Here is an 18912-nt window from a genome sequence, read left to right as displayed (position 1 = left end):
TCAGTGGGTGGTTACCTCTCATGTGCCCCAAGCTGAGGACCTGGCCCGTAACTAAGGCATATGCCCTGACTGGGAATTGAACCAGTGACCTATGGTTCACATGCAGGGATGAGTGTCTTCTTGAGGCCTCGGACCTCATTCTTCACTGGGCCTCTACTGCAGGGTAGGCAAATGTCTTAATGGCTTAGGGTTCCCCAAACTGCAAAGACAGCAGCTCTACCTGGCAGTTAGGCCTCAGAACTGGCACACCATCAGTTCTGCCACATTGTGGTGAAAGCGAGTCATAAGGCAAGCCCAGGTGCCTGGTGGGAGGTGCTGACCACACCAGGTGTGAGTACCAGGAGGCCTGGATCTGTGAGACCCAGCTTTGGAGATTAGCTACCTTGCATGATTCATACTGTTAAGTGTGGGTGTAGTTTCCTATGTCATTCTTTTTTCTATATTTCAAAATTTTATTTATCTCAAACTGTGTAATGAAATAAAAACTTAAGTTGAAAATGTACCTGTTTTAAGGATGGTATTGGTTCAAACATACATGGATTCTCAGCAGACTGATTCAAATAATGAAGAGCTGAATCTTTAAAATATAACTACAGAAAATAAAGGGGGGGGGGAGCCTTAAAATATCACAATAGATTTACAGAAATACTACAAACCATAAGAAAATATTTCAAACACAGTAATTTCCTTTTTTAAAAATCCAAACAAAATGGAAAGTTGGGAAACGAAAGGTATTATAAATTACCGATGATGTCTACCTGCATGGCCTTTTTTGCTTTTAACAGTAAATTAAAATTTAGTACAATCTAAAACTTTTGCTCCTTTAAAGACCATGGAGATAGTTTACCAGTACTTATCCTAGTTTTTTACCTCTGCACAATTTTTAAACAAAATATCCAAATCTTAATTTTCTTCTTTCCACTTTTGCAACTGTCTTAAATTTCAGCTGCAAAATCAAAATTCAACAAGAAGCCTTTCCTTGAAAAATCGGCAAATTCTCGTCTTATGAACAATGGATATTTTGATTGCCATCTTTATCTCCATAAATACTATACAAAAGTTCAAAAGTTGCTTGCAGAATTATAACTTTGTTGTTGCTTGGAGACTAGCTCTTAATATTATTGGCAAAGACTTTTGCAAACTTTCTACAAAGCTCCTGCCATATCACTAGAACTTTTTTTAGAAAGTTTTGCGTATCCCTGGCTGGTGTGGCTCAGTGTATTGAGTGCCATCCTATGAACCAATGGGTTGCCAGTTCAATCCCCAGTCCAAGCACATGCCTGGGTTGTGGGCCAGGTCGCCAGTTCAGGGTTATGTGAGAGGCAACCACACATGGGTGTGTCTCCCTCTCTCCCTCCCTGCTCTCTTAAAAAAAAAAAAATTCAAATGAGTTTCGCATCGTTTTCTTTCCTCCAGATCTATAACAAGGTCCATTTCTTTGCCCTCCCCATCCCACCACCCCTAGTTTTCTCTGTATAAAAATGGTCCCCCCAAGAGAAGTCCAGGATCTCATAAAAATTTTGTCATTGTGGCTTTCTGTGAGTGTAGATGGGACGGGCATTTTCTTGCAGACATGTCATTTGCTGTGAGTGATGACTTGTTTTGAGAATGCTGCTTATTCTCCATGCTGCTGCTTATTCTACTCCCATTTCCCTCTTTTTTTTTTCTTTGAAAATCTACCCCACCTCCAGTTCACTGTCTGGCCCTCACGTGTGAGAGGGGCAGTGTGCCATTAATGGCCGTGCTGGACACTGGCCCACTCTGGTAATCCTGGGACATGTGAAGTCTGCTGGGCACCACTGGCTCCAGCACCTTGGCATTGGGGAGATACATGATGATCATGTCCCAGAGGTCCCCAGCCTGACAGGACACCCTGGAGTGGGAGGAGAAATAACCACAGAGGGTCTGGAGCTGGCCTCGGACTTCAAGCCCATGGAGCCCTGCTGCGAGTAGAACATGCTTGTAGGTGGGTGACCTGTCCTTGTAGGTCTGTGAGGTGGTCATGGAGTAGTACTGCAGGGTGCTCACATTGTAGTGGTGCATGGGCGGCATCTGCGCTAGCTCTATCTAGGATGTGTTTGCTATTTCATGGGATCCTTGAAGAAACCCTGACAGGCTGAACCTAGTACAGATGACTCTTAAGGTTGTCTTGGTTTAGGATTGTCAGTGCCCATCCTATATCCCAGTGATTACCACATAAGGATCTCTCAGAGTTTGCATAAAATGTAGGTTCCTGGCCCCACCCCTCAGAAGTCCCAGAGGAAGGGCCAAGAAACTAAAATGCTTGAGATTCTTCCAGATTATGCTGGGGAGGTGGGGCCATCCATCACTGGACACTGCTATCCCAGAACTCTTCTCTGTATAAGCCTCTTGCCTTGCAGGGCTTCAAAGTCAGGGACTTGAGAGTCAGAAAAGTGCAGGTCGAGTACCACAGGATTCAGGAAGAGGACAAGGTTGCTTTTAGACAATTTGGCAGAGACAAGGACCAGAGAAGATTGCTCCATATAGATATCCAGGAGGGAGAAGGAGGAAGAAATGGCGTTTGAGCTGGCCCTGCAGGCTGGGTAGGAGTCCAGCAGGCAGGGAGGGCAAGCTGGGCGCACCAGGCAACAGCAGGAGTGGGTTGGGCTCAGAGTGAGCGCCGATGTGTGTGAGGAATGGCCAGGGGTTTGACCTGCAGCATAGGGCACATGGTGAGGGCAGCAAGGCCATTCTGAGGGGTCTTAATGAGACCCCCTCATTCTGTGAGCAGTGGAAACAGGGATGTCAAAGGTACTGAGCAGGTGGCATGAGTCTAGGTTGGGGCTTGTTAATACACACACACTTTGACTCAGAAGCCTCGGAGGGGCCCAGGTAAGGCTCATGCTACAGGCCACACTGGGAAAGACGTCTACTCAGGATGCTCCACAGCAGAAGGGCCGAGGGCCCTAAATGTGATGGCGGTAAGTGAGAGAGATGGCAGGGACATGAGGAAAAACGGCATCTCCCAGCCCCATTTTCACCACCCCATCAACCAGTTAGCAGTGTGGGTTAAACTGTGGCCCTGCTTTCAAGCTTCAATTATACACCTCCCAATCCCAGAACTGGCTGCCGTCCCTGCCTTCTGGTCACCTCCTGACCCAAGACTCCTGTGTCCCTCAGCGAAGAAGAAAAACCCAGGGACTGAGTGTATGGAGTTAATGACTATAATAAGCTGGCTGAGGCCTTTGCCAGGGGAAGGCAAGAACCAGAGAGCTGAGAGGAGGCTGATGTGGAAGCAGTGGGGCACCCACAATGAAGGTAATTAGGTGGCGCAAGAGTTAGTCCTGCAAAGCTGCTGCTGTTTAAGTCTGAGGTAGACATAGCCAAGTTGGGTAATTATTAGGAAAGCCGAATGCCAAGTTCTTGTGAAGGCTGAGTGGGTGGAGAGCTTGACCTCTCTTAGGAGGGTCTAGGCTGCTGTACTCTCAAACCTCCTGGAGGGGGAGACAGAGACGGGCTACAAAACTGCTCCTAGGGACTGTCTAGGTCAGGCGATGGAGTGAGGATTAGCATTCCAGAGCCAAATCTGGCTCCCTGACTGTTAGAATGTGCTGGGACTCGGAGTACCTGAGCCAAAGCCTGTGATGAAAACAAAGAGGATTACGCCCCATTGCCCCTTCCCCTCTCCCTTGAGCATTTCCCAGAAACAAGGACCATAAATCTCCTGGCAGCCATCCCTAATCAGAGGACATTATTTTGCAAACACCTACAACCTGGACATCTGGAACTGACCCGCAGGATGACACACAGCCCCTGGGGGTCTAACCCACACCCTTAAAAATCCCTCTACCCTTTCCCTTGGCACTACAGTCCATTCGGACTCAGCTCACCTGATCGCAGTGTTTCCCTTCGAATAAAAGGCCCTTAATTGGACTTTTCTGACTCCAGGTCCTTTCTTAGCCACCTTGGCTACCTAACACTGACCTGTGTGGTCTCTGATCACCCAGGCTGGAGGGGCAGCGACTTTCAGACAGGGATAGTGCAGGTGGGAGTGATTCCAGGGAGGGCTGTGGAAACTAGCACCTGGTTTTGGAAACAGGGCCTAGAGACACAAATATCAACTCAGTGGACTTCCAGGGGAAGCAGGTCCAGAAAGAAAACACCCCCTCCCCATTAGCCCCGCCCAACAGACTCAAGGCCATGCCCCACAAGATGAGATGGCAGAGCAGCTTGGAGGATAACTTGCCACTTCTGTTAATCAGGAACCCTGGGCCCCTCCCTGTGTAGACAGCAGGGCAGGCCACAACTTCCAGCCCCTGTCTTGGAAGGGAGTAGGGGAGAATTAACACAAACTTAGAATGGCCAGGAGGAAAAGGCCCAGGGCCTGAGGCCTGCAGCTGCTTAGGGCCTCCCAGTGCTCTCAGCTCTGAGTTTCAGAAGAGTGTTTCCCACACATCTCTGGGTGAATCTCCTCAATTAACCCACTTTATTTATTTATTATTTATTTATTTATTTATTTAATTGATTTGAGAGAGCAGGAGAAAGAAACATCGATTTGTTGTTCTACTTATGCATTCATTGGTTGCTTCTTGTATGTGCCTTGACTGGGAATCAAACCTGCAACCTTAGTGTATTGGGACAATTCTCCAACCAACTGAGTCACCCAGCCAGGGCCTCAATTAACCCACTTTAAAGGCCACCTATATCCTCCCCTGCCTGACACCCTGGGGCTCACTGCCCTGAGGAAGTCACAGCCTCTGCAACTGCCCAGCTACTCTCAAAGGCCTGACAGAGAAGCACCCCCCTCACCCCCCCACCCCCCACTCTCCCATGCTGTGTGTCTGACTGTCCAGCTGTAAGTATGGGAAGAGACTGTCAGATCACACAGGGCCTTCTCCTAATTTTAGAGCCATTCTCCCCAGCTGGCAACCCAGCCCAGTCAAACAGCTCTGGTAGGAAGTCTTCACAAGCTCCTCTCCTTCTCTCAGCCCCCTCTTTCCCTTCCTGGGAGCCTCATGCTGGCCTGGTTTCTCTTAGGACAGGTGACAGCCAGGCTGCCTAATCCCCCTGACCTGAGCTCCCTATCACCCTCTGTAGCCCCTTCCTCCCTAAGCCACCAGCTCAGCTCCACTGCAAACCCCACCTTTGTTGCCTAAAAATAACTTCTCTCCACCCTGCTCTCTCCCCCCTGGGCTCCTGCGGGTGTTAATATTCTCCCAGCCAGGCTGAGAGCCTCGTGCTAGGCAGACTGTCGGACAGTAATTAGGTTAACTCCCCTCCTGCCAGGGACAGAGGCCCAGCGAACTGGTGGGGCTGGGTAGGGATGATTGGAAATGCTCCTTTCATGGGTTGGGGTGATTCTGTATGGTGTGTGTGTGTGTGTGTGTGTGTGTGTGTGTCATGTTGGGTGTGTGATAAGTGATGCATGTATGTATGTGTAGTGTGGTACATTGTATGTGTATGTGCTATGTGGTGCGTGTGTGTGTGTATATGAAGTGACTGCATTGCAGAGCATCTTGTTTTTGCCCAGAAACTTCCACAGCTGCCATCTCCTAGCATGCCTGTGAGGAGGCCTCTTACAAACAGGAAAGCAGAGAGGAACTGCCCAGCCAGCCCCATCCCAGTGTGAGCCCAGTGCAGCTTTAGCTGCCTTTATGGGACAGCTACTCTGTCCCAGGGACCTACTCAGAATGGGGGTGTGGGGACAAATAGCAAACTGAGGCACAAGTCAAGTGACCTTGCCAGCAGTGATTGGTGGGTGGGACCTGAGTCCTCACTGAAACCTGAGCAGACAGCAGCTGAAGGTGCTTTCCACATGGGAGGATCAGAGTCATCAGCCTGGCTGTTGGGGGGAAAGGAATATGGGAGAGGCCACAGGAGAGGGCAGGAGGGGGCGCTGACCACACACTGGAGAGTCCTGGCATGGAAGCAGAGGCCATGGCAGGTGCTGGGTGCCACACCTCTCCTAGGGGCACTGCCGTGACTTAGGCACAGTTACAGCAATCTGTGTTTAAACGTTAGAAATAGCGTATCAAGCCGGCCATCCGGGGCAGCATTGCTGATACAGGCTGAGTACAAACAGGACCTGATTTAAAGATAAAGCTAAATAGCTGTACAGAAGGCACCTGGAGGAACAAAACACGAAGATATAACACAAACTGTGGTACCATGATACATCATAAATTTCACACCATGCTTCCCAGCTCAACAGAATCTTCCAGAAGAAAGAATCCAGCAGGGCTGGAATAGTCCTAAAAGATGGCCTAGAAGATGAGGCTGCTCAGGCCAACAAGAGTTTACCTCACTCTAGACCTCCCCACCCCTCCAACTCCCCAAGGCTGTGGAGACTTGAGCAAATTAGTTAACTTCGATGGGCCTCAGCTTTACGGGTAAGTTCCTTACCCGTAAAATGGAGGTGATAATGCCCATTGCCAGGCTTGCTGAGAGGATTGACAATATAAGGTCCACAATACACAGTAGGCACTCAATAAATGGTGCCTATCCTTTTTTTTTTTTTTTAATATTTATTTATTTTTTGAGAGAGGGGAATAAATATCAATGTGGGGTTACTTCTCATGTGCCTCCAACTGGGGACCTCGCCTGCAACCCAGGCATGTGCCCTAACTGGGAATGAAACCAGCAACCCTTTGGTTTGCAGGCTGGCGCTCAGTCCACTGAGCCACACCAGCCGGGGAAATGGTGACTATCCTTGTGATTTTCCTCACTAGAAGGTCAGGGCCCTCCTGGGGCCCAAAGGGAGGCTCCTGGTCTGAGAGTGGGGCTACCGGGAGGAGGCCTCTGGCTGGGCCTTGCAAGAACCAGAGATAGAGATGCAGGTGCCAGAGGAGCAGCCACAGGTTGTGCAGGTGTACAAGGCCTCACTACTTCCCCCAATTCCGAACTCCCCACCCAAATACAACAGCGCTGGGCCAGCCCAGGCTTTATCTAAGCTGAGCAAGCTGGACTCTGGCTCAGAAAGCAAATTCAGCCTGCCAGGGTTCCTGAAGGAGTAATGAAAGCAAGACTGGGGGTGGGGCGGGAGAAAGAGACCCTGCTGCTATCGTGCATTGGGAGTTTTTTAATTGTGCAATTAAATGCACTGATACTGTGTGTGCATGCACACACACTCAGACCTTTTCCAGAGAGCCCAGTTCTCTTCCTACCCCACACTGACAGCCTGCCCCAGAAGAGGGCTGCCAAGTGGGCAGTCTGGGGAAGGTCCAGTCCAGGATCCTGGAACTCCCCTGGGCTCCTACCTGGCTCTGCTTCCTAGTCCTTCCCCCAGCTCGCTCAGCCTGCTGTCTCAGCTTGGGCAGGGCCTGGGGCTCTGGCATGGCAGATGCCTGCAGGGACATGACTTATCTGTCCTTTCATGTAAGGCAAATTTCTACAGCTCGGAGAGGGCTCCTCCTGGACCACTGAACAGTCAGACCTCATGGAAGAGATGGGCCCAGATTAGAACCCCACCAAGGGACCCTCAGTCAATGCACTCCTGCCTCTGGGTCCCTGGGGACCCAGTTCATTATGGAAGTGCTTCTCCCATAGACAGGCCATCTCTAGCCATCTCTGTCCAGCACATCTTGCTGGTGCATGTATGTGTGTGTGCATGCACATGTGTGGGGCCCATGTTGACGCAGAGATATGTGTGTTCTGTGTATGTCAGAAGTTGTGTGATGTGATGTGCATCTGAGAGTTGCGCAGGTGTGGAGGAGGCATAGATAGGTTCATGAGTGTGTGTACGTAGATGAGTAGACATGGCATGGGCCCCAGAATTAAGCCTGAGACATCGCTGGAGGCAAAAATGACAAAACTGAAGCTGCCCTACTTTGGGCACATCATGAGAAGGCAGGGTTCTTTGGAAAAAACAATAATGCTGAGAAAAATGGAAGGCAGCAGGAAAAGAGGAAGATCAAATATGGACTGTCTCCATAAAAGAAGTCACAAGCATGCATCTACAGGAGCTGAGCGGGGCTTTTGAGGACAGGACATTGTGACCATCACTCATTCAGAGGATTGCCAAGAGTAGAAGCCAACTCAATGGCTTGAAACAATAATGAGGCATATATGTGGCACACATGTGTGGTATGTGTGCATGGTGCGCATGAGGCATGGTTGTGGGACAGGTGATTGGGATGTGTCTATGGGGCATATATTTGGGGCATGAAGGAGCATGGGGGCATGCATGTGGCATGTATATGAGATACTGTAAGCTGTGTGTGAGTCTGGTGCATATGCATGCTATGTGGGTATGCGCAATGGGTCCAGGTAACTAGAATATATTCTTCTGGCAAACAGATGCTGGAGATAAAACTGGGTCACATCCTCCAAGACAGCCTCAGCTGCCATCACTGCAGCTGTCCCTACCCCCTACCCCCTACCCCCCACCAGTGCCCTGTCCTGGTCAGAACATGTGTACTTAGGCAAGTGGTCCAGGCCTCCAAGGGCAGCTCACCACACACTCCTTGGAAGTAAGGGTCCTCAGGCCAGGACACCTGTCCACGGGAATGGCCTGAATGCTTTCTGGGCCTGGATATCATAGTTGCCCAGTGTGAGATGGAGGGAAGATAGATGGTGGGGACGACCTACAGTGACCTGCCAAGGAAAGAGAAGTCGTATGTCCCAGGCTGCAGTGATGACTGAAGGGCTGGGGCTGGCTGTCTGCGCCCCTCCTTTGTCCTTCTGCTGACATTCTGCCCTTGTTTCCATCCCATCTTCTCTCACTCGTTTTCTCTCCTCACTCTGACCTTCCCTCTCCGGGGCATTAATTCTTTTTCCTTAAAATACAATATACATAGAGAAAGTTAAGAAATCATTCACATACAGTTCAATTAATTTTCACAAGTTGAACACATTCATGTACCCAGCATTCAGATCAAAAAGCAGAACATTACCAGCCTTCCTGTGCCCTTTCTATTCACCACCCCGCAAGGATAACCATATCCTGACTTCTCAGGCTGTAGATTAGTTTTGTCTAATTAGTCATTTTTAACCCCAACACCTGAGTTCCTCCCCCAGCCCAAAGCAACATTAACTCCTCCCTGAATGTGAGAGGTGAGGAGAAAGCAAGCGCAGTGGTGTCATCTGTCTCCACTGCTGCAGGCGGAGAGTGAAGGACCTGGCTGGCCCTCATCACAGACACCTGTCAAAGGTCTCCAACAGCCCCTGCTTGAGTATTTCAGGACTAAGTTCCAGAGCTTGACAATGAATAATTAGTTTCTACAAGTGTGTTAGTTATGGCAATGCTAGCAGCTATAACAAATAATCTCTAAAATTTCAGTAGCTTATCGCTACTTATTATTTCTCATTCTCTGACAGTCTTATACTGATGTTCCTGGTCAACGGGCAGCTCCTTTCCATGTGGTGATACAGGTACTCACATTCCTTCCATCTTGTGGCTCCCTCTCCCCTCCCCAGGGCCTTAGAGTTTCAAGGGTCCTGCAAACAGATGGGAGAAGAGAGGAAAGGACACACCTGCTTTTTTGGTGCCTTTTCCAGGAAAATGTCACTTCTGCCTCCATTCCATTGGTGAGGATTAGTCACATGGTCTATCTACATGCAAGGAATGTTGGGAGATACAGTCCCTGGATGGGCATTCAAGTCACATTGACAACGCTACTCCGGAAGGGGAGAATGAACATTTAGTGGGCTTCTTTGTCACAGTGGGCCTCACAGGGAGAGAGAGTCCAGAAAGGATACAGTCTCTTCGCTCCTGCTTCCACCTTGCCTGGAGGGCAGAATTCACTGACTCAGTGCCTCATTCACTTATCCATTTGGGTGACTTCTCACTCATTGATTCATTTGCAAATTGATTTACTCATTTTCCCCATACCCTTTACACTCACTGTATCCACTCATCTGTGCACACATATCCACACACACATCTACAACTCCTATGGACCTGTAAAACCCTGTCAAGACCTAAGGAGCAGAACATCTGCAGTAGCCAGAGTCACAGACCCACCCTGTGGACAACTCACAGGAGTTCAGGCTCTGGGGTCCCAAGAAGTCCAGGGCAGAAGAAGACTGAGGAGCTGAGGAATTGGCAGCCTGGTTCTTGGAGGTCAGTCCCTCCCACAGGGCCCATATGCAAGCGTGTTTGAGCCTCAGAGAGGAGGAGGAATATTACCAGCCTTCCTATGCCGTGGTTATGGCACGGGCCAAAGCCCCAGGCCCAGGGAGTATAAATAACACTACGCACAGCTCTGAGGCCAGTGGTTTAGGGAGCAAGCTTGGCTTTGGGTCAGATAGATTGTGGCTCAAGTCATTGCCCAGGTCACCCACAGACTGGATGGCTGTGGGCAGCTATTAGCCTTTCTGACCCTCAGTGTCCTCATCTGTGCAGTGGGACAATGATCTTCAACTCATGGGCTTGTCGAGAGAATTAGAGGTAATGAGGATGAGCATAATCACTGGGATACGACAGTGTTCAAAGTGGGTCACTCTCACTCTTGGCTCCAGGCTAAGGGGACCTGGGTCCCTCGAGGACTTAATTACAAGTCCCCCAAGTGGATAAGGACTAGGCTGCTGATTACAGCCCCTAACTTCAGCCAGGGATGGCCTTGGGCCAGGCTGGAGGCTGAACCATTGAGACACTTGTGAGACCTTGGTGGGGGAGGGGGTTCCCATGTACAGCCCTAAAGAAGAAGCAAGCAGAGCCCACAGTCTCAGAGTATGGTCCCCTTTACTACTTCCCCTGTTCCCAGCAAAAGTTTCCTCCTTCACTCTACCACATCCCAGGGATCTGCACCCTGCAAAAAGACCCCGATGAAGACAATGCTTGATCCAGAGCAATGGCCCCTTATGGTGGATTTACAAGTTGAAAGGAAAGCAGGATATGGGAAAGAGGACAGGAGCCCAGAGGAGACGAATAGGGGAGGCTGCCGCCTCTGCTCATATTTTATTAAAGATCTGCTTCAAGGTCAGCCTTGCTTGTCTGCCACAAGGGACTCCTCAATTTCCCAGGCTCAGCAAGGAGAGAGAGGGAGACAGAGAGAGAGAAGCTATAAGTAGGGGAAGGAAACAGAGAAGAAGAGGCCTGGAGTGGGCCAGACAGCAGACAGACAGGTACAGAGAGGGAGAGACAGTGTGATTCGTGAATACAATTTGGACCCAGCAGAGTGCTGGACGCTGAGAGGGGACCAGGGTGACAGGAAGGGGAGTGAAGAGTGAGAAAGGACAATAGCACAGGAACACTGATGGGCTTGGCCAGGGGCAAAGAATGAACAATTAAGGTATCAGATGGCAGAGGGATATGGATGCCCAGGTTTTATCATTTGTCAGTAAAAAGCACCAGAACATTACTGGCCTTTCACCTGTGTCACCAGTTTAGTGCAGGCTATAGCAATGAGAAGATCTATAATAATGAAAAAAGGAATACATCTCTCAGACAAGTATTATTAGCCCCATCTTACAGATGAAAAAACTGAGGCTCAGTGAGGCTATTCCAAATCCACACAACTAGTCAGCAGCAAATCTGGGCTCAGGCAAGGGAAGAGCCCAGGGCATGAAGAGTATGAGCTCTAGGGTAGATGAGGGCCACAGCATCAGTTCTGCAAGCTCAGGAAGGATTGTGGGTCTACTTCAAAGATTATGACTCTGTAGATATGACAGATTAAAAATGACCATCAGCTCCTGGTCCCTCCTCTCATCAAGAGGTGGAATCTATGTCCCCACCTTTGAATATGAGCAAGGGCGCACTATTTTACATGGACTGGGCTCTGTAACTGCTTTAACCAATACAAAATGGGGAAAGTGATGTGCCTTCTGAGCTCAGGCATTAAGTGATTGGCAGCTTCTACCTCCCCTCTTTTGTAACACTTGCTCCCAGATCCCTGAGCTGTAGTGAGACGTCTAAGACTCTGCTGGGGACAGCACATTCAGAGACCTGAGACTACCTGGAAAAGGAGAGAAGGAGAGCTGAGCCCAGCCCTCCAGCCATCTCCACCAGGGCTCCGGACAGACAGACGGACATGTGAATGAAAGTGCCTTGTACCTTCCAATCCACAACCCATCCATCAGCTGAAGACTACCAAGTGATTCCATTTAATGCCTAATGGAGCAGAAGAATCACTTAGCCAAGTCCTGCCCAAACTTCTGACCCACAACTTGTGAGATATAATAAAATGGTTGTTGTTTTGAGTCATTAAGTTTTGGAATATTTGTTATGCATTCACAGATCGCCATGAGAGTAGGTCTGGAGAGCACTTAGACACCACCACATTTAACAAGTACTTAAGGTGGTTCTGAGACAGAGGATTAAGGAAACACTTTGAGAAGCACTGGGTGAGAGGGAATGACCTCAAAGCCAAGTACCTCCAAGGTGTGAGCCTACATCACATTGTACAAAGATTTAATGGAAAGAGACAGGTAGAGCCAGAGAAAAAGGGGGCACAGTAGATTGGGGGGTGGAGGAGGAGGAAAAAGGTGGAGGGGAGGACAAAGAACAGCTTGGAGACAGAAAAACAGACAATTTAATTCAGCAAGCAATGATTCTTGCCTCCTCTGTGCTGGTGCAGGATATATGGAGATAACTATGACCCAGTCCTGCCTTCACGGATTTCATGTTCTAGACATAGGACAGCATGGAGAGAGAGTGACAGAGACAAGGCAGAATAAGAGAGAAAGGCCAGGGCTACTTCTGAGGTCAAGGTCTCCAGGCCTGTGATCTGGTGTGAGTGAAAGCGCCAGCCTGGCTTAGCCAGGCCTCCCATCACAGGGTCTTTCTGGCTCTTGCCTCTGAGCATGAGGCCCCTGGAAGGGCTGATCAGGCACCAGGGAGTGGGAGGATGGGCACCTGGAAAGGGAATTCACCCTGGAGCTGACTGTTGAAGGACACAAATAGAAAAAGTTGCTACAGTAAACATAAAGGTCCATGGGGGATGCAGGGGTTGGTGGCAGAGGAGAAAGGGGAAGTGGGCACCGCCAAATTTAGTGACAGACTGAAAGGAAGTGAGTCTGGCTGTGGCAGGAATAGGAGAGCATGAATCCGCTCCAGAAGCAGGACTCTGAATCAGACACTGAGTCCCATGTCTACTTTGAAAAGGTATATTCATGGCACTATTGTTGTCAGGATACAAATGGCAGAATGTTAGACAAATTTTGGCTGGGGAAGCTAAGCAGGAGATGGACTGAGAAAACATCAAGTGCCAAGAGAAACATTTTAGACGTTCAATCAACAAATATTTACTGAGCACTTATACCTACCATGTGCTGAAACTGGGAACAGAGCAGTGAACAAAGTCCTTGCCCTCATGGAGTTCAAGGTCTAGAGTGTGAAGGAAAAAAAAAGTGGTTGGGTAATAAGACAGATGGCGGTAAGATAAAAATAACAGAGGATACTATACAGGAACTATGCAAGTGGCAATATGCACACAAAAAGATGCTCAGCATCACTAATCATCAGAGAAATGCAAATCAAAGCCAAATGAGACACCACTTCAAACCTATATGGATGACTGTATTTTTTAAAATAATAGAAAATAACAAGTGTTGACAAGGCTGTGGGGAAACTGAAACCCTTGTGCATTCCTGGTAGGAATTACAATAGTATAGCTGCTGTGGAAAATGGCATGGCAATTCCTCAAAAAATTAAACATAGAATTACTATATAATCCAGTAATTCCACCTCTGGGTATACACCTTAAAGAATTGAAAGCAGGGACTCAAACAGATATTTTTACACTCATGTCCACCATAGCAGCATTATTCAGAATAAATAAATAAAATGTGGTCTACCCATATAATGGAATATTATTCAGTCTTAAAAAGGAAAAACGTTCTGACATGTTCTACAACATGAATGAATCTTGAAGATTTTATGCTAAGATACAAAAGGCAAATTCTGTATAATTCCATCTATATGAGGTACCTAAAATAGTCAAATGCATAGAGACCAAGAGTAAAATCATGGGTGCCAGGGGCTGAGGGGAGAAGAGATGAGAAGTTAATGTTTCATGCATAGAGTGTCAGTTTGGGTTTGGGTGATGGCTGCACAACAATGTGAATGTACTTAATGCCAGTAAACTGTACATTTTATCTTTTTAAGATTTTATTTATTTTTTTGTTTTTAGGAAGTGGGGAAGGGAAGGAGAAAGAGAGGGACAGAAACATCGATGCAAGAGAGAAACATCAGTTGGTTGCCTCTCGTACATGCCTCTACCGGGGACCAAACCCTCAACCCAGGCAAGACTGGGAATCTAACCAGCGAACTTTCAATTTGCAGGATGACGCCCAACCGAGTCACATCAGAAGGGCAATTTGTACATTTTAAATAGTTAGCCTCAGTTGGTTGGGCGTCATACTGCAAAGCAAAAGGTCACTGCTTCCATTCCCAGTCAAGGCACATGCCTGGGTTGAGGGTTCGGTCCCTGGTTGGGGTGCATGCAGGAAGAAACCAACTGATGTTTCTCTCTCACATCGCTGTTTCTCTCCCTCTGTCTCTCCCTCCTTTCCCCTCTTTCTAAAAATTAATTAATTAATTAATTAAAACCTTGAAATGGTTAAAATGTTAATTGTTATGTATACTTTACCACAATAATTCTTTTAAAGGAGTGAAAAATAGTGCTAGAAAAAGAGGTGCTGTTTTACATGGGGAGGTCTTGGAAGGGTTCATTGATCCAGTGCTATTGGAGCAAAGATGTGTGTTCCAGGAGAGCGTGAATGGGGAGGGGGGCGGTACTAGCAGGACCAGAAACATGCAAGTCCTGGCCCAGGCAGACATCATGGGAGGTGAAGAGGAGGGACAGTTCCAGGAGGTGGAAGGTCTATAGGAAGAAGAGGGAACTACAGGACTCAAGGACTCACAAGGTTCTGACTTGAGACTGGACTTAAGAAGGGAGTTTGCATGGATCAGGGACCCAGAATGAAGTAGACAAACCCTCCAAAGGTTTAATTTAAGAGAGCTTGTTGAAGGAACTCTGCACAGAGGTGTAGGTGAGGATGAGAGAATGGAGCAATAAAGAATAGAGAAGCACCCAGAGACTTACCACCTCTAGTCCTGAAGTTGCCATGGGGAAGAAACAATGCCAGAACTTGGCCAGAAGACATGGAGCTGTGGACAAGAGGCTAATGGACCAGAGCTAGAGAGGAGCTCAGCAAGGGAAAAAATACCTAACTTCTCTCTCCTCCCACCCTTCATTCTCCTGGTGATGCTTCACCGTTGGATGAATCCAACCAGAAGTCAAGAACAAGGGAGCCTGGGTAACCAGTGTTCAGAGGTCAGCTTCCCAAGGCCCAGAGCAAGGCAGAGATGAGTGCGGAAGAGATCCAGAGGGGCAAACAGAGAAAAGCCAACACAGGTGGTCATGCCTTTTGTTGAAATGAGTAACACAAGGGAAGGAGCCCTTTTTAGAGAATTAGCAGGCTGGTAGGGAAATCAAGATAGAGGTCTTTGTATTCTTCTGATCCGTAAGGGATGAGGGTGCCACTAGGGCTCCCCTTCCCATGTGTGGTAGAATAGATGGCCCAAGGAGGTTGGAAGAGCTTGCTTCCAGCCAGCTTACAGGGGCCTCTCCCCTTCTCCCCTGAAGCAGCTCCCACTGTAAAGCTAGGGGGCAGGGACTTTAAGAGGCAGATGAGGGGGCCCTGGCCTGTGTGGCTCAGTTAGTTGAGCATCATCCTGCAAACCAAAACTTTGCAAGTTCAATTCCTGGTCAGGTCACATGCCTAGGTCACAGATTCCATCCTCACTGGGGTGTGTATGAAAGGCAACCCACAGATGTTTCTCTCTCACATCAATGTTCCTCTCCCTCTCCCTCTCCTTCTCCCTCCCTCCTCCTCTCTCTAAAATCCAGAATTAAAATTAAGAAAAAAAAAAAAAAAAAAGAAGCAGATGAGGGAAAGGGCAGGAGGAGGTGTGCCCACCTGGGGCAAAGTATTCCTAGGCACTAGTTCCAAATAGAGTTGAGGCCAGGGCTGGTCAGAAACCAAATCATTGTGGTGAGGTTTAAAGCCAACTTGACTTCATTTAAGGAATAGGCTTCACTCTGAGAGGTTAGCCTCCCTGCACCTCCTCTGCAGACCCCGTGACACCCCCTCCACGTGCCCAGCCATGGCTCCCAGGCAAGAGAGGCTTGCAGGCCCTCCCAGCCAGGCAAAAGGGGCAACCCCTCCCAGACAGGGAGAACAAATACACTGGTGCTAGGCCAGCCCAAAGCCCCAGCAGATGAAATATTCATGCAGCCAGAAGGCAGGAGACCATCAGAGGACTCGCCCCTGAGGCTATGGGGCTGTGGTAATGGCAGTAGCTAGCAGCTGTAGCCCACCACTCTCCCACATCTCAAGCTTTGTTCTGCAGACTGGGCTGAGCCTGCAGTATCAGGGATCCAACCACTCACACACAAAAACACACACACAACACATACTCTGAAGACACATGTGGGGGTGAAGAAATTTGGGGGAAAGGAGAGCGGAGAAAAGGAGGGCACACACAGACTCCAAACACAGAAACAGACACAGAAACAGACGCACACAGTCATACATACATACAGATGGGCACACTCGTCCGTAAACCCACACACAACAAACATACACTTGACTCTCATTGTCATATAAGTACCTTCTTAAAATCTGCCTCTCTTGCTTCACCCTATTCCCAGCCCTGCTCAGTCCTGCTCAGATACTTCCAGCACTGCTTGCTAAGCAGGGAGCTTTTCACCAGGACACCACTGGTGCGCTCCAAGCAAAGGTTTCTGAGTTCCTGGCTTTCATTAAGGAAAGGTCTCTGGGCTTCCAATGCCCTTTGAGGTGCCCATCCCTGAATTTCCTCCACTCAGCGTGATCACTGTTCACTCAAGGAAAGGAAGGCGGGAGCTGCAGGACTGACAGGTCACTCAAAGTCAGGAAAAGTAACCAAAGGGTGACTTGAACTCAGGACTCCAGACACCCAGCCGAGCAAGCACGACCGAAGGTCCAGCGATTCCATTCTCAAATTTTCTTTCATCCACTGAGATGTCCCCCACCACCAACCACCTGACCCGGCCTCGGTCCGGCCCCCAGGATGAACGATGGAAGGGGTGTTCTAGGGCCGTCTCCTAGCTGGGTCATGCAGCCCTCGTAGACATTGTTGCGCAGTGTCCTGGCCAGAACTCAGCATCCCGAATTCCACCCCTAGTTCCAAATTAATAACCTCCGTTGCTACAGACGCCCCCCGGGTGGAGAATTGGAATAGATGTCCCAGAGTGGAGAGGCCCCCAACGCCCCATCTCTCGCCTTCTCTTCGGGGGGGGCGGGGGGTCGGAGTGGAAGCCTCCACACCTTAAGAGGGCGCTGTGGGCGTCAGGCCGCTCTGGCCGGCCGGTTGGCGGGGAGGCCGCCTCCATGGTGGTGCGCTGTCCAGCATTTCAGCAATCGGCGGCGGCGGCGGCGGCGCCCGCGAGGAGACGGAGGGCGCGGGGCCCTGGGGGCCCGCGGAGCTGCCCTGCCGAGCCGACCGGACAGCCGGCCCAGAGGCGGTCTGGACAAGCAGTGCCGGAGGGCCTGACTCGAGCGCCCTGCGGAGCGCAGCGGTCAGCAGGGAGGTGAGAGCCCCTGGTGGGGCGGGGGCATTTCCCAGAGGGGCTGGGGCTGAGTCGAACCTCTGGCCTTCCTAGCTGGGCTGGGGTGCTCCGAGTCTGCAGGCCCCCTAGCGAGGGTAGGTTGGGGGACTGCTAGAGTGTTTGGTCAGGGATGCTATGCACCTGGGGAACAGAGATGAGGAACGTTGTTCATTTCACAGAGAGGAATGGAGAAAGTGAGAACCCTGCCGGGTCATGGACAGGACTCTCTGGGCGTAAATGGCCATGGCCTTCCCCATGAAAATGCTGGAGAGCCGCCCAGCTGCAATCCAGTTGCCGTCCCCCAACTGAGGAGAAATACCTGCTCCCTAGGGAAGGAAGAGACAGATACAGGGACCCTGTGGAGATGCTGGTCGCTGGGAGGGGTAGAGGGAGCAGGCCCCTACCTGAGTCCTGGGCTTCTGTCCAGCAGGGAGTGGCAGTACAAGGGACAGTCTGGCCCCTTTCTCACCTGCCCATATGCCTCTGGGGAGGCAGGATCTGGCAATGAGAACTGGGTCTCTCACACAGAAAGGCATTTACTCTCACACCGGGAAGAAGATGAAGGACACTGAAGTGAAAATAGCCACTAAGAGTTTGGGGAGGGGGGTCTGTGGGCTCTCTGGTTGCCTAAGGAGAGTTTACGGAGCTCAGAGTGGGCCCAAACCTAGAGAAAATTCCTGGTAGAAAGGAGAAATGAGAGAAGAGACGCAGCCTCTGCCTTGCATCCTCCTCCCCCTCCCTCCCAGGGCTTTTGCTTGGACAGTGTTGAGCCTCCTGCAGTTCCTGCTCCTGGCAGCAGGTTCGTTGTAGGGATGGATTTGGGGGAGAGCAAGAGAAGGGCAGCCAGTTCTGGCCTGGTACTCCAATGCCTGTGTTCTATCCTAGCCATAACTTCTCACTCCCCTAAAACCTCATTCACTCACCTACTTCTGGCATCAGGGAGCCTGTGCTGGTCTTCTGTCCTGGAAGTCAAGAGAAGAGGCAGACACTTTGATTGAGAGCAGGACAGGGGCTGGAGAGTGTCTCTGTCAAGGGGGCATCTTAAGGTCATGTCCCCAGCATGTGCCAGATTCTTCCCCAGCCAAAAATAGGATCAAGCTGGCTAAGAAATTGCTCCCACACAACACCAGATTCTTGGTTCCTTAATTTTATACCCCATCCCACTCTCCTGTGACGGGTGAGGGAGGAATTCTTGAAGAGTGAATAAAGACTTGATTGGAATTTAAGAGGCGAGGATGGGTGAATTTGGCGTCATTGATTCTGATGTCTGAGAGACAGGGGTTCAAATCTAAGCTATGTGATTTCAGAAAGCCACTTAACTTTTCTGAGCCCATTACCCAATTTGTAAAACAAGTACTGTATGGCATTAATAGCATCTATTTTACTCTTCAAACAAATAATCCAGATAATGGATGGG

At 49.5% G+C, this 18912-nt stretch overlaps 1 protein-coding gene across 1 annotated transcript; it reads right to left on the bottom strand.

Annotated features, from left to right (window-relative positions):
• Positions 1 to 1692: 1692 nt before the first annotated feature.
• LOC150009071 (transcription factor SOX-2-like) lies at positions 1693 to 2052 on the bottom strand. Its single transcript, XM_090279344.1, has one exon. The coding sequence runs from the start codon at positions 2050 to 2052 to the stop codon at positions 1693 to 1695; it is 360 nt and encodes a 119-aa protein (XP_090135470.1).
• Positions 2053 to 18912: the final 16860 nt, after the last annotated feature.

Source organism: Furipterus horrens, unplaced genomic scaffold, assembly GCF_987537825.1.
Source record: "Furipterus horrens unplaced genomic scaffold, mFurHor1.1.pri manual_scaffold_5, whole genome shotgun sequence".
NCBI classification, from domain to species: Eukaryota; Metazoa; Chordata; class Mammalia; order Chiroptera; family Furipteridae; genus Furipterus; species Furipterus horrens.
Note: the sequence above shows the minus strand (reverse complement) of the source record. Positions and strands in the feature narration are given on the sequence as shown.